This window comes from Pan troglodytes, chromosome 6, assembly GCF_028858775.2.
Source record: "Pan troglodytes isolate AG18354 chromosome 6, NHGRI_mPanTro3-v2.0_pri, whole genome shotgun sequence".
Taxonomy (NCBI): Eukaryota; Metazoa; Chordata; class Mammalia; order Primates; family Hominidae; genus Pan; species Pan troglodytes.
Window position 1 is genome coordinate 171,819,957 of NC_072404.2, and position 16,534 is coordinate 171,836,490.

The 16,534-nt window shown below is 38.6% G+C and overlaps 1 protein-coding gene across 28 annotated transcripts in view; it reads right to left on the reverse strand.

Annotated features, from left to right (window-relative positions):
- Positions 1-16,534, reverse strand: part of LMBR1 (limb development membrane protein 1) — a 209,937-nt gene that overhangs the window by 87,420 nt on the left and 105,983 nt on the right. For 2 of the 28 annotated variants that reach the window (XM_054655418.2, XM_054655417.2), the window contains exon 2: positions 9,695-9,772. The exons of the other annotated variants lie outside the window; for them this stretch is intronic. In XM_054655418.2, coding sequence (XP_054511393.1) covers positions 9,695-9,739 — 45 coding nt within the window. In that variant the 5' untranslated portion in view covers positions 9,740-9,772. The remainder of the gene's footprint in view (positions 1-9,694; positions 9,773-16,534) is intronic. 28 annotated transcript variants of the gene reach the window in all.

Below are 16,534 nucleotides of genomic sequence, written 5' to 3' on the forward strand. Positions count from 1 at the left end.
GGGCCCATGCAGACCGCCTCTCCTGACACACCACTCTATCAGTCTGCGACTGCCCAAGAATGAAAAAATATTAACAATGATACACAGAATCTGAAAAATAATAACAAGGTTGATTTAATAAACCTAAAGTAATCCCTTATAGGGAATATACCTCTATTTCAATCACTAAAGGAAAATTTACAAAAATGAATTTGAAATTAAACTACAAAAAGTATGTCTATCTTTTTTTTTAAGATGAGATCTCACTATGTTTCCCAGGCTGGTCTCTAACTCCTAGGCTCAAGTGATCCTCCCATCTCAGCCCCCTGAGTAGCTGGGATTACAAGTGCGCACCACCCTGCCCAACAAAATATATCAAGTTCTAAACCGCATCAGAACTACTGCATTAACAACAGAGAATAAGTCAAAATATCTGAATGCAAAAAATTAACAACAAAGCTTAAATTAAAATACACTAATGCAATCATAGGCCAACTAAAAAGTAACAAAACAAGAATACTTTATAAAAACATAAAGTGTAGAAAATCTGTATTCAGATGCTCAAATAAATGAGTTTTATTATGAAAGAAAAAATAAAAATAAAAGTGAAGCACTCAACTCAAGAATTTGTAAAAGGAACAACAAAATAAATCCTAGCAAACCACAATACAGGAAGAAATAGGCCAGGCACGATGGCTCATGCTTGTAATCCTAGTACTTTTAAAGGGGGAGGCAGGAGGATCATTTGAGCCCAGAAGTTCAAGACCAGCCTGGGCAACATAGCAAGACCTTATCTCTAACAAAAATTTTAAAATGAGATGGGCATGGCAGCACACACCTGTAGTCCCAGCTACTTGGGAGGCTGAAGTGGGAAGATCACTTGAGCCCAGGAGTTTGAGGTTACAGTGAGCTATGATCGCGCTAGTGCACTCTAACCTGGGCAACAGAGTGAAATCCTGTCTCGGAAACAAATAAATAAAACAAAATACAACAGGAAATTAAAATAAGTATAACAAAAAAGAGCAAAAAAGTAGGAAAAAATAAATCGAAGAATTCAGAATTCAAAAGAATTCTGATAAATGTCTGGCTAGAAAAATCAAGAAAATAAAGTAGCAAAAACACATTAGAAATAAGAAAAAAATGTAATCAAGACATAAGATTTTAAAAAGAATACCAAGTATAACTGTCAATAAATGGGAAAACAAACGACTTGAGGAACTAGAAAAACAAGAGCAAACCAACCCCAAAGCTACCAGAAGACAAGAAATAACCAAAATCAGAGCTGTTCTGAATGAAATAGAGACACGAAAAACCATATGAAAGATCAATGAAACCAGGAGTTGATTCTTTGAAAGAAAAAATACGGTAGATAGAATGCTAGCTAGACTAATAAAGATAAAAAGAAGATCCAAATAATCACAATCAGAAATGACAAAGACAGCATTACCACTGACCCCACAGAAATACAAAAAACCATCAGGGACTATTATGAACACTTTCATGCATACAAACTAGAAAAGTTACCAGAAATGGATAAACATACAAACATTCCGGGAAACATACAACCTCCCAAGACTGAACCAGGAAGAAATTCAAACCCTGAACAGATGAATAATGAGTTCTGAAACTGAGTCTGTAATAAAAAGCCAACTGACTAGAAAACGCTCAGGATCAGATAAATTCATGACCGAATCCTATCAAATATTTAAAGAACAGCTGGTACCATTCCTACTGAAACTATTCCAAAAATTTAAAAATAAAGGACACCTCCCTAACTCATTCTATGAGGCCAGCATCATTCTGATACCAAAACCTGGCTAAGACACAAAAAGAAAAAGAAAACTTCACACCAATATTCTTGATAAACATAGATGCAAAATCCTCAACAAAATACTAGCAAACCAAATCCAGCAGCACATCAGAAAGCTAATCCACCATGATCAAGTAGGCTTTATCCCTGGGATGGAAGGTTGGTTCAACACACTCAAATCAATAAATGTGATTCATCAAATAAACAAAACTAAAAACAAAAACCACATGATCAGCCAGGCGTGGTGGTTCATGTCTGTAATCCCAGCACTTTGGGAGGCTGAGGCAGGTGGATCACGAGGTCAGGGGTTCAAGACCAGCCTGACCAACATGGTGAAACCCCGTCTCTACTAAAAATACAAAAATTAGCCAGGCATGGTAGCACAAGCCTGTAATCCCAGCTACTCAGAAGGCTGAGGCAGGAGAATCACTTGAAGCTGGGAGGCAGAGGTTGCAGTGAGCCAAGATCACACCACTGCACTCCAGCCTGGGTGACAGAGCGAGACTCCATCTCAAAAGGAAAACCACATGATCATCTCAACGGATGCAGAAAAAGCTTTCTATAAAATTCAACATCCCTTCATGTTAAAAACTCTCAACAAACTAGGCTTTGAAGGAACATATGTGAAAATAATAAGAGCCATCTTTGACAAACCCACAGCCAACATCATATGTAACAGGCAAAAGCTGGAAGCATAGCCCCTTGAGAACCGTAACAAGACAAGGATGCCCATTCTCAGCACTCCTATTCAGCATATTACTGGGAAGTCCTCGCCAGAGCAATCTGGCAAGAGAAAGAAATAAAAGGCTGGGTGTGGTGGCTCACACCTGTAATCCCAACACTTTGGGAGGCCGAGCTGGGTGGATCACCTGAGGTCAGGCATTTGAGACCAGCCTGACCAACACAGTGAAATCCTGCATCTACTAAAAATAAAAAAATTAGCTGGGCGTGGTGGCAGGCACCTGTAGTCCTAACTACTAGGGAGACTGAGGCAGGAGAACAGCTTGAACCCGGGAGGCAGAGGTTGCAGCAAGCCGAGATTGTGTCACTGCACTTCGGCCTGGACGACAAAAAACGAAAAGAGAAGAGAGGAGAGGAGGGGAGGGGAGGGGAAGGGAGGGGAGAGGAGAGGCATTCATATAGGAAGAGAGGAAGTCAAATTATCTCTGTTTGCAGATGATATAATTTTAAATCTAGAAAATCCCATAGTGTCTGCCCAAAAGCTGCTGGATCTAATAAGCAATGCCAGCAAAGTTTCAGGATATAAAATCCATGTACAAAAATCAGTAGCACTTCTATAGACCAATAACATCCAAGAATGGCCACAAAAAAAATAAAACAAAATAAAATAAAATAAAATAAAAACCTAGAAATACAGCTAGTCAGGGAGGTGAAAGGTCTCTACAACAAGAATTAAAAAACACTGCTCAAGGAAATCAGAGATGACACAAACAAATGCAAAAACATTCCATGTTCATGGATAGGAAGAATCATTGCTAAAATGGCCATACTGCCCAAAGCAATTTACAGATTCAATGCTATTCCTATCAAACTACCAATGACATTCTTCACAGAATTAAAAAAAACTACTCTAAAATTCATATGGAACCAAAAGAGCCCATATAGTCAAAGCAATCCTAAGCAAGAAGAACAAAGCTGGAGGTGTCACACTACCCAACTTCAAACTATACTACAAGGCTACAGTAACCAAAAGAGCATGGTACTGGCATAAAAACAGACACATAGATCAATGGAACACATAGATCAATAGAGGGCCCAGAAATAAAGCCACACACCTACAACCATCTGAACGTCAACAAAGTCGACAAAAACAAGCAAAGGGGAAAGGATTCCCTCTTCAATAAATGGTGCTGGGATAACTAGCTAGCCATATGCAGAAGACTGAAACTGGATCCCTTCCTTACACCATATACAAAAATCGATTCAAGATGGATTAAAGACTTAAATGTAAAACCTAAAACCGTTAAAAACCCTGGAAAAAAAACCTAGGAAATACCATTCTAAACAGAGGCCCTGGCAAAGATTTCATGATGAAGACACCAAAAGTAACTAAAACAGAAACAAAAATTGACAAATGGGACCTAATTAAACTAAATAGCTTCTGCACAGCAAGAAACAAGCAAACAAACAAACAAACCAACAGAGTAAGCAACAAGCTAAAGAATGGGAGAAAATATTTGCAAACTATGCATCTGACACAGGTCTAATGTCCAGAATCTATAAGGAACTTAAACACATTAATAAGCAAAAAAACAACCACACTAAAAAGTGGGCAAAGAACAGGAAGAGACACTTTTCAAAAAAAGAAATACATGTGGCCAAGAAGCACATGAAAAAAATGCAACAACACTAATCATTACAGAAATGCAAATAAAAACCACAATGACACACCACTTCATACCAGTCAGAATGGCTATTATTAAAAAGTCAAAAAAACAACAGATGCTGGTGAGGTTGCAGAGAAAAGGGAATCCTCATGTACTGCTGGTGGGAATATGAATTAGTTCAGCCATGTGGAAAGCAGTGTGGCGACTTCTCAAAGAACTTAAAACAGAACTACCATTTAATCCAGCAATCCCATTATTGGGTATATACTCAAAGGAATATAAATGATTCTAACATAAAGATATATGCACTCATATGTTCACTGCAGCACTATTCACAATAGCAAAGGCATGGAATAACCTAAATGCTCATCAAGGGCAGACTGAATAAAGAAAATGTGGTACATATACACCATGGAATACTATGCAGCAATAAAAACAAATGAGATCAGCCGGGTGAGACAGCTCACACCTGTAATCCCAGCACTTTGGGAGGCTGAGGTGGGCAGATCATCTGAGGTCAGGAGTTCGAGACCAGCCTGGCCAACATGGTGAAACCTCATCTCTACTAAAAATACACAAATTAGCCGGGCATGGTGGCGGGCACCTGTAGTCCCAGCTACTCAGGAGGCTGAGGCAGGAGAATCACTTGAACCTGGGAGGTGAAGGTTGCAGTGAGCCAAGATTGTGCCACTGCATTCCAGCCTGGGTGACAAGAGTGAGACTCCATCTCAAAAAAAAGGAATGAGATCATGTCTTTTGCAGCAACATGGATGGAGCTGGAGGCCATTGTCCTAAGCGAACTAATGCAGGGATAGAAATCCAAACACTGCATGTTCTCCCCTGTAAGTGGGAGCTAAACACTGAGTATACATGGACAAAAAGAAGGGAACAACAGACACTGGGGCCTACTTGAAGGTGGATGGTGGGACAAGTGGAAGGATCTACCTATCTATCAGGTACTATGCTTATAACCTGGGTGACGAAGACAAGCACGGTGGCTCACGCCTGTATTCCCAGCACTCTGGGAAGCCCGGGTGGGCAGATCTCTTGATGTCAGTAGTTCAAGACCAGCCTGGCCAACATGGAGAAACCCCATCTCTACTGAAAATTCAAAAATTAGCTGGGTGTGGTGGCACACGCCTGTAATCCCAGCTACTCAGGAGGCCGAGGCAGGAGAATCACTTGAACCTGGGAGAAGGAGGTTGCAGTGAGCCGAGGTCAAGCCACTGCAATCCAGCCTGGGCGACAAAGTGAGACTATGTCTCAAAAATAAAAATAAAAAATGAAGATCTTCCTAAATAATTTTACCAAATATTTTAAAAGATCACACATGCACACATACATTTACAAACTAAACAACCTCCACCTCTAATTGTAAAAAAACAGATGAATGAATTATTCTACTTCCATAGCGTAAGACATTATATCTTAAATCATGGGGAATGTTCATAATATAACCTCACTGCATAAACAGTATGACCTATTTTTAAAAATACATTTAGAAAAAATATGTGAACACGTATAATTAACAGTCTTATCTCTAGAATTACAATTATAGGGAATAATTCTTCCATTATACTTTATGCTTTTCTGTTTTTTTCTGAATTTTTTAGAGTGGGTGTGTATGACTTATGTAGTAAGAGTACAAACTAATGTTCTTTTTAATTTTTAATTTTTTCTTAAGAAGTAACTTCCAAGAGACTGGAACCCAAAAAAGCTTTTAAAAAATATATCTGATTTCAGTTTATGAGACATACTAGGCTGGTTAAGAGCCCCAATGCCAGAAGTAAATTGCTTGGGTCCAAATCCTGTTTCCACTACTGTATAACCTTGGGCGAATTACTAAGCTTTGCTGTGCCTCAGTTTCCTCCCATGTGAAATGAGGATATGAATAGCACCCCTACCTTATAGGGTTGTTATAAAGATCGAATGAGTATTATATATATATGAGTTATATATATTATATATGTAAATTATACATATTTTATACATTTTTATATATGTAAATTACATATATTTTTTATATATATATGCTTAGGACAATATCCGGTTCTTACTAAACACAATGTAATGGTTCGCTATAATGACTCAAATTATTACCTTTGTCTCTGAAATTTCCAAGGCTTGGGAGTTCACATATCATTTGTGTTTCTAAATTAAATTTATGCCACCTTCTAATGCCATCCTATCACTCTCTTCCCAACTTTGTTCCCGACCATCTACAAACCTATAAGAAGCAGTCCCATCTTTCTCCATGATATGAGCACCTGGTTCACAAGTACTTCTTATCACATCCCCTGCCCTCATAAGTAACATCCTAGCTCATCACCTCAATTCCAGTGAGATTCATTCCCATTCTACAGTAGCCACCCACACATGCATTGATCCTATTCCACCATCTCTCAGGCTCACCTCTAAGAACTCCAACTTTGAAACTGCCCTCTTAGTCCACAATTTCCTATCTTTTCTTGTCCCTTCAGTGCCCTAGCCTAGCTCTGCCTCCACATCCTCAGAACCTTCACTCCCTTGTTCCCTCCTAATCCTTCCAACCAGTCTTCTCTTCCCTGGCCTCAACCCCATGGTTCACTAGTGAATTTTGATGATGAGCCAGTATCAACAATATTCTGGAGCTCCCTGAACCTTTGGCTTCCACCAGGCCAGCTTCAACAATCCCCTGGCGCCTACTCCTTGATTCCCAGCCCTGTCAAAAAAAGTTTGTATTATACAATCATGAGAAAGTTTTACTACGACATTCCAAAGTGGGCCTTCAATGCTACTTGGCAATCTTTATACTGATCTCTGGCTGACTTTAGCAATTTTCACAACTTTTTTTTTTTTTTTTTGGTTTTGAGATGGAATCTCGCCTGTCGCCCAGGCTGGAGCGTAGTGGCACGATCTCGGCTCACCGCAAGCTCCGCCTCCTGGGTTCACGCCACTCTCCCGCCTCAGCCTCCTGAGTAGTTGGGACTACAGGCGCCAGCCACCACGCCCAGCTAATATTATCTCTGTATTTTTAGTAGAGATGGGGTTTCACGGTGTTAACCAGGATGGTCTCGATCTCCTGACCTCATGATCTGCCCACCTCGGCCTCCCAAAGTGCTGGGATTACAGGCATCAGTCACCAGGCCTGGCCTTTCACAACATTTTTTAAAATGTTTTCCTTTCTTTTTTATCTATAATCTCATCCTCTACTTCCTTCCAACTACAATTGACTTTCCTCTACCTCAGTAGGACACAGCTGAGTGGGGTCTGTGAGTCCCTCACCTTCCCTCCTCTACACCTTAGCTACTGTTTCCATTTCTAATTCTTTCGTTCTATAAAAGAAAATACCTTGAATCCCTTTTCTCCTGTGGCCCAATCTCAGATGTTCATCTTCTCACATGTCATATCAGTGCTTCTCAAATGTCAACCTGCATCATAATTACCAAGGGGCCTGCCAATTCCTGAGCATCAACCGCAAAGTGGTAACTCAGTTGATTCTGATGAAGACGGTTCACAGATATACTGCTCAGTTTTTACCTAAGTGATCTTGCCTCTTCCAATAGCCAACAACTCTGAAGTTTATATCTTTAGTCCAAATCTTACTGCTGTGGCCAAGAACCATATACACCAACTGCCGTCTTTCATTAGACATCTCACCAGTACCTTAAACTTAATTCTAAGACCAAACTCATCATTTTATTCTCTATCTCTGCTCCTCCTTCAATATCACATACCTGAAAACATGACATCATCACCCACTTTGTTGTTTATGCCAGATACTTTGGAAACACCCTTGTCACCTACCTTTCCTGCTGAACCCCATACCCTACCCCCACCATACACCCTGAGCCTCAGTCCAGTCAAACACCAAGTGCTTCTGATTCTACTGTGTAATTACAACTCAAATTCATCCCTTCTTTTCTTACTGCCACCATACCCATCCAAGATGATGATTTTTCTATTATAGGTACACAAATAATAACAAGAACTGTCTGAAATACATACTCACATGTTTAAGCAGTCAATTCAGAAACATTTAGCCAAAAGAACTCTCTGTAGTCAATCATATAAATTGTTCAAAAAGTTATTTCAAATTAGTCAATATTTCTTTTGAAAGTCAGTAAATAACTCACAAAAAGAAATCTGTTCATTTCTAGTTATCGATCTACATTACAAGAGTAAATCAACAATACTAATAGAAAAGGCTGCCACAGTACAAGCCATCAAAATTATTTAATATGATTATGCTTGTCCTATGAAATATTAAGATAACTGATATAGTAAGAAAGAGCTGTTATTCTGACTTAATCCACTGGGAGGCTAGGATAGTTAAGTTTTCCCTTTTGTTAATTTTATTTTCTTTCTGTGATTAAATGAGACAAAACCTTTCCAACTTAAAATCAATTAAATACCACACGCGTGAGCTTTAGATAAACCTTTTAAAAAGATAAATATGTTCATTAAATGCAATGTGGCAAATTTTTTACCTTCAAAAACTTTGAGCTAGAGAGAAGAGAGATGATGGGACTATAAATAGTCAGAAATTTCATTTGTTAATTCAGCTTCCATTAGTAAATATACAAGTACTCAAAATCTATAAGCTGTTATCACTATCTTTCTTGAGATCATAAAAATATTACCAAGCTTCAAGAACACAGCCTTTATGGCATGCCATGTGTGAGATTGTTAGACTTTTGGATGCCATTCTGACTACAAAGTAATGAAAAGCATTGTGAGCACTTTTATCACTACCATTAATCACCAGCAGCACAGCATATAAGCAAAAAATATGCCGACAGCTCATTTTTCCATTAAGGGTCAGAATCAGGAGCTAGAAAGCCCCAAGGGGAAGCTTCCTATCAACTCCATTCTTGCATATACTGAGCTAAAAGATGTACCAGATGTCAGAATAACTTATTAAAATGCGCTTCAAACAACAAAGTGGCAAAACACTGTAAACAAGGAAGAAGGTCTTCATTGTTCCTCTAGTGAAAAAAGTCTCCTGAATACAAGATCACAGGACTATAAGAACTTCTATTTATTAATCAATAACTGTACTTCCTTCACCTAGTTTTGAATGCTTAGATTATGTCATATATCACCAGGATTTCATGAACTTCACAATATTTTTATTTCCCAGTATGAACACTTATCCTGCCATCCCCCACAAAAAAACCCGTTAAGTTGAAATTACTTTAGCGAAACTCCTTCCTTCTGATTAAAATTGCAGTATAATAAGCAGTCAGTATATTAGAAACACCACTGAAATTAAGTACTTTTCTGCCAATGAAACATGAGTTGTTTTGAGTAAGCTATAGAATTAATCACGTTATTTCATACCAGCATTTTTTGAAATTACAACAACCTCAATATTATAAAAGGTTAAATTCGATGAAATAGATTAGTAAAGACTAAACACTTGTAGACACACAGATTTCTTTTAGATTTAAATGGGAACTAAATGGATAGTCTACTACACTCAAATGGTTATGATATAATTGCTTCTTGGAATTTTTGTGCTGGTCAATTATACATTTAATTCACATCAATGAAGTGAAAATTACAATGTACTTACAAAAGCTCTATGGAGAAGCTGTCGTGTTTCTATGGTGATGAACATTTAAACAAGGTTTTGCCTGGACATCTTGCCCTCCTGTAAGGGATGTAAAAACCACTTCATACACTATGTCTCTACCCATTAGGAAGCCTGGGAAAACTTCTACATTCACAGAACATTTAAAATAAATATCAAGCTATTGTTTTCACTTAACAAAAAGGGTCTCTCAGTAACATTAAAATAAGGTTTGCTCAGCATGGCATCAAGATTGCACCAAACATATACACAGTCATCAGGGGAAGATCGGTAGAAGTACTAATAAAGAAGAGAAAATAAAAGCAGGTATTAATTATTTTATTTTCAGCCATGAAAAAACTACAAACAAGCATCTCTAGAGAGTGTCAAACATTTCTCCCTTTGCTCCCACGTAATCATTAAGAGCATACACGAAAAAGCTTTGGTCTCACGTCAAAGAAAACGGCTTTGTGAAAAGCTTTGTTAAGCTCTATAGTAAAACAGTGAAATGTTTTTTAATATTAATATGCTATGCAGTCTATTTTATACACAAATATACTTAATGTGGTCTATACAAGATGAAAAAATTAAAACTATAAGATGCTCAAGCTGTTAAAGCTGGACAAAAAGAAAGTGCTTGGGGTAAGCTAAAATAAAAACACCAACATTGCCAGTTCATTGAATTAACATCTCCATTGCATTAAGATTTGTAGGCAGAAATTCCCCATGATATTAGACAAATAAAAATCATCCAGATTACAAATGAATTAATACACGTTTTCAATATGTAAATGAAAGAACTGAATTATAAAAAGACTATGGTAACTAGATATCAAAATTTTTACACATAATTCTGAATTTGGGAAAAAAAAATTTCTTAGTACACCAAATCACATCAAATAATTCACTGGTTCACTAGTAAGGCTCTTTTCTTCTATTTTTGTTTTAATAATTCTTCAGTTCAAAATTCACAGAAAAGAAGAAATGAGAACTAACACTTGCAGAGCTCCTACTAGTTGCTTTATACGTGCTTACTGAATCTTTGCAATATATTAAAAGGTAAATTTGATTACACATAACAAAGTTCACACTCAAAAGTGAAATAATTTGCCTGCATGCCAGAATTCACTTTCAATTCAGGTCTGTCAGCCCTCAGGGCCCTGTGCTTTCCACCCCTACCCTTCACCTCCACCCTTCACCCCCATCTCCCCAGTGACAGAAATAAGTCACAAAAGACAACACCACATGGAAATGAGGAAGTTGGGGAGAATGCTTAAAACAAACAAGACAAACCTATGATTTTAGTAAAGGACCTAAAAGCTTCTTTTACTGGAACGTTAATTTTCAGTTCCATAAAAGCAAGCTCATACTAAGGTCAAATGCTCAGTCTTGTAAGAAACCTGTAATGCAGAAGACCATCTTAGCCAATATCCACTTTCATTTCATGAAACACTTAGGCACAAACTCCAACAAAGATACAACAAAAGAAAGATCATTAGCATTATTACTTATTTTATTATTACAGTAAAACATAAAAGATATTAAGGTTTAAAATATAATAAAAAGCAATGCCACGTGACAATTTAGGTAATAACATCATATTGCTTATGTGGCAAATAATACTTTACACAAAAAGCACTAGAAATTCCAAAACACCACAGAAGATCCTTTATGACAGTGAACAAAATAGGAAAGATGTACATGAAAGCTTCCGGCTGCCTGCTCTCACTCCAGACTAGTCCCCCGTTAGCTCCTTTGGGCCCTTCTCTCCCAGGTTTCCACATTTCCTGCATCTCTCAATAAATAATAGCTACTTTGGGTGGGCAGGTATGAGTGCAGATGCATACATACATATTAGTATTTTATTAATATATTTATATATTTTTCCATTGAAAATCAGCAAGTTGGCATTTGGTTTTATGTATCAGCCTCTGTTTGGCTAATGTGAGCTGATCATCAAGTGATAAAAATCACCTTTTTCCCTTTCTATTTTAAAATAAAAGTTTACTATTTAGCTTTACATGTCTATTAAATACCCATGGATATACTACCCAACTAGAACAAACATTACCATGACCATCCTCCCAACCAAGTCAACCTTCTGCACCAACCTACCCACAGGTAACCACAAAACACTGCCATGTTTATCATCCATTTGCGTTTTTTAAAATTGTGGTGAAATATGCATAACATAAAGTTCACCATCGTAACCATTTTTAAGTGTACAGTTCAGTGGCATTACTACATTCACACTGTTATGGTACCATCACCACCACCCATCTCCAGAATTCTTTTCATATTCACCAACTGAAACTCTGTACCCATTAAACAATAACTTCCCCCACAATACACAATCCCTGGCAACCACTATGCTACTTTCTGTTTCTACAACTTTGACAGTGCTATAGGTATCTCATTTAAGGAGAATCATATAGAATTTGTCCTTTTGTGACTGGACTGTTTAACTTAGCAAGGTTCATCCACGTTGTAGCATGTGTCATAATTTCCTTCTTTAGGGCTGAATAATACTTCATTGTATGGATATACCACGTGTGGTTTACTCATTATTCATCATACACAGTTGGATTGCTTCCACCCTTTAGGTATTGTGAATAATGCTGCTATGAACATGGGTGTACACGTATGTGTTGGAGTTCCTGCCTTCAATTCTTTTGGATGTATATCCAGAAGTGGAATTGCTGGATCAGATGGTAATTCCATTTTTAATTTTTTAACAAATCGTCATATTGTTTTCCACACCAGCTCTTCCGTTTTACCTTTCCACCAACAATGCACAATATTTCCAATTCCTCCACATCCTTACCAATGCTTGCTGTTTTCTGGGTTTGGCTAGTAGTCATCCTACTAGGAGGTATGAAGTGGTATCTCACTGCAGTTTTGTTTGTTTGTTTTGTTTCTTTTTGAAACAGGGTCTCACTTTGTCATCCAGGCTGGAGTGCAGTGGTACAATCTCGGCTCCTTGCAACCTACACCTCCCAGGTTCAAGCGATTCTCCCGCCTCAGCTACCCAAGTAGCTGGGATTACAGGCACACACCACCATGCCCAGCTAATTTTTGTATTTTTACTAGAGACAGGGTTTTGCCATATTGGCCGGGCTGGTCTCAAACTCTTGGCCTCAAGTGATCCTCCTGCCTCAGCTTCCCAAAATGGAGGGATTACAGGAATGAGCCACTGGGCCTAGCCTCATTGTAGTTTTGATCTGCATTTCCCTAGTGATTAGTGATGTTGATCATCTTTTTATGTGCTTATTGGCCATTTGTGTATCTTCTTTGGATAGACTTTGGATGTCTATTCAGTTTCTTTGCCTATTTTGTAATATTTGATAGAGGAAGTTCCATCACCTAGTTCTTCAAAATTGCTCCGGCTATTCTTGGCTTTCTGCACTTCCATTAAATTTTTACTACCTGCTTGTCACATTCTATAAGAAAACTTTGCAGAATTTTTATTAGAATTGCAAAAACTCTAAAAATTATGAACACAGAATATCTATCAATTTATTTAGGTTTTCTTTAACATCTTTCTTTTTTTGAGACAGGGTCTTCCTTTATCACCAAAAGTGAAGTGCAGTGGTACAATCATGGCTCACTGTAGCTTCGAACTTCTAGGCTCAAGCAATCCTCCCACCTTAGCCTCCCGAGAAGCTGGGACTACAGGCATGCACCAACCAGGCTCAGTTAATTTTTTTTATTTTGTATTTTGTAGAGACGGGGCCTCGCTATGTTGCCCAGGCTAGTCTCGAACTCCTGGCCTCCTGCGATTCTCCCACCTCAGCCTCCCAAAGTGCTGGGATTATAGGCATGAGCCACTGTGTCCAACCAACATCTTTCAATAAGATTTTTTGTTTCCATTATTGTTTCCATAAAGGCTTTAAATATCATTCGTTAGATTTATTTCAACATACCTTAGGCTGTCTTGCTATTATAATTGATTTTCAGTTTGTTGCTGGTATTTATTGATTTTTTAAAATATATTAATCCTTGTACCCAGCATCCTTGTTAAACTTTTTTATTTGAATAATCTATTTTTAAATTCAGCTGAGCTTGACTTTCTAGTTTTATTTGCCGCTATGCAGTTTCATTAGGACTCATGTGCAGGTGTGCATGAAAACATTCCTATCCCTTCTAGACACTGCTCTTACCCATAACAGGAAAGAAAGAAGACAGCTCCTTCAATGGTGTAAGAGATCAGGCCATGTCAGCTCATCAACTTCATCATCAAAGTGTATGTGTAGAATTTGCTTCAGAAATGAAAGTCTTTTTTGTCAGATAATACCTTCGTAATTATCACTCTTCTTGTTGTATTTTGTTTATTTTTTGTTATTTTGGGTTTTTCTCTGTTTTTTTTTTTTTTTACAGCATCACACTATAATACTAGCTTGCTTCTAAAAGTGGTAACCAGCTCTGAATGGTGTAGAATGACTCAGCAGCATGCATTTCTGGCAATACTGAGGACTAGATATCCTTAAGTTTTTCTATTAAAGAAAATCCCCTAGATAATATATTAAAAGTCTCCTTGAAATATTTTTTGTCTACTAACTCTTTGAGTAATACACCGAGTTTGGGGCCTCTCATGGTGTTGGCTTTTCTCAAATATTTGTTCGTCTTTGAATTCTCTGTTCATCTCCGTATTTAAGAACTCTTGTCCTGCTTGTTCTCCCTATCATCTCCTGCCTCTGATGATACTGAATTTAGTGAATAGATCTAGAGAGTGGACGGAGGCAGGCAGGACTAATTCTGGGGGCTGTCTTGTATGTTGGTGGACCTTTATGAGCATTAACATGAACTCTCACATCACCAGTACCCACGTTCACTACTTCAGCCCAAAGCAAATGCTACACTGCCTGCTGACTGCAGCTCCCTTCTCAGCACCCTGCTTCTGTCTGTCCCTTATGTCCTTCAGTAGCAGAGCCACATGGTTTTAATTCTCTTAAAGCCAGGTCAAAGGAGAACTTGAGGAGCGCAGACAATCAAAAATCCTAAAATCAATTTGTGAAACTGCATAATATCCTATGGGAAAATAAAATGAAATGTTAGGGTTATCTTTTATACGGGGGAAGTCAATTGTGTCTCTATTAGATAAAATTCATTTGCATTGCTCTCTACTTCCTCCAAGGTAACTCTAACTCTACACAGATGTAAAAGGGCCTAAGCAGTGGAAAGTCAGTCAAAGGCACATACCCCTCCAGGACCTGATAATCCCCAGGATCTACCACACAATGCCCAGGACTCCATTAACAGACACCTCCATCTCTTTTGCCCATCCAGGACTCCACTAACAGACATCTGCATCTCTTTTGCCCAGTTCCAAGTCTTGGACAATTTTTCCTGGCACCAGAAAAATATATGTACACAAGATGAACTGTTAAAGTAAGAAGGACATAAAATATAAGTACACACTAATTACAGTAAAACAATAATCCAAGTACAAATGTTGACAGGTACTTTGGAATGATACAAAACATGATTTGGGGCCAGGCACGGTGGCATACACCTGTAATCCCAGCTACTTGGGAGGCTGAGGCAGGAGAATCACTTGAGCCCGGGAGGCAGAGGCTACAGTGAGCCAAGATTGCACCACTGCACTCCAGCCTGGATGACAGAGCAAGACTCTGTCTCAAAAAACACAAAAACAAAAACAAACAAACAAACAAAACCCAATATGATTTGGGGTTAACTGGAGTTCTATAAAATTGTAAAAATTAGAATATTAATGAAAATGCAATGGAAGGCAAGCTAAACAGTAAAAGTAACCAAAACCATCAGTATAATATGCTTCACGCAAGCCAAATAAGACCCAGGAGAGGTAAACACTAAGAATCCTGACATACGGATGTATTCAGCAGTGGCTCGCAAACTTATAGGAATCATCTTGCAACCTTGAGAAGGAGTTTCTGAACGCTGCCTTGGAAAAAAATCTTCCTTCAACAGAACCTTAAGGTCAGGAGAGACTGACACAACTACAAAGCTTTGCCCTGTTTGCTACAGAGCAAAGGACAGAAGAAAAGACTTGGGCTCCATACCTGTAGAATAAATCTGAGCAGATTCAAGCAGAGACAATCTGAATCTTCCCAGAGGTGGAAACAAGGCCAAAGAATGCAAAAAGTTAATAAAGAACTGAATTACTACTATGTTCCAGATAAAAGGTCAGTAAAGCTAACAGGTAGAAGAAGAGTCATTAGTTCAAGATGATGGGTCTCACAACACACACTTTTTAGCATAAAAGATGAGAGAAATATACAATAAATCACCAATCTACATGTCCCTAACACTAACAATAGTACCTAGCATGCAATAAGCCACCAATAAATATTAACTGAATGATTTAATTATGCCAGAGGACAGAAGCACCAGCAGACTAGTGACATTGAGAAGTTCCTAAAAGACAGCAAATAAATGGGATCAAATCTATGGGAAAATGTCCAAGGAAAGGTATAGATGGGAGGCAGGGAGGGAGGGAGGGAGGGAAGGAGGGAGGCTGTGAAGGAGAGAAAGAAGGAGTGAGGCCGGGAGGGAAGGAAGGAAGGAGGGAGGGAGGGAAGGAAGGAGGAAGGGAAGGGAAGGAGGAAGGAGGAAGGAGGAAGGGAAGGAAGAAGGAGGAAGGGAAGGGAAGGAGGGAAGGAAGGAAGGAGGGAGGGAGGGAAGGAAGGAGGAAGGGAAGGGAAGGAGGAAGGAGGAAGGGAAGGGAAGGAAGAAGGAGGAAGGGAAGGGAAGGAGGGAAGGAAGGAAGGAGGGAGGGAGGGAAGGAAGGAGGAAGGGAAGGGAAGGAGGAAGGAGGAAGGGAAGGGAAGGAAGAAGGAGGAAGGGAAGGGAAGGAGGGAAGGA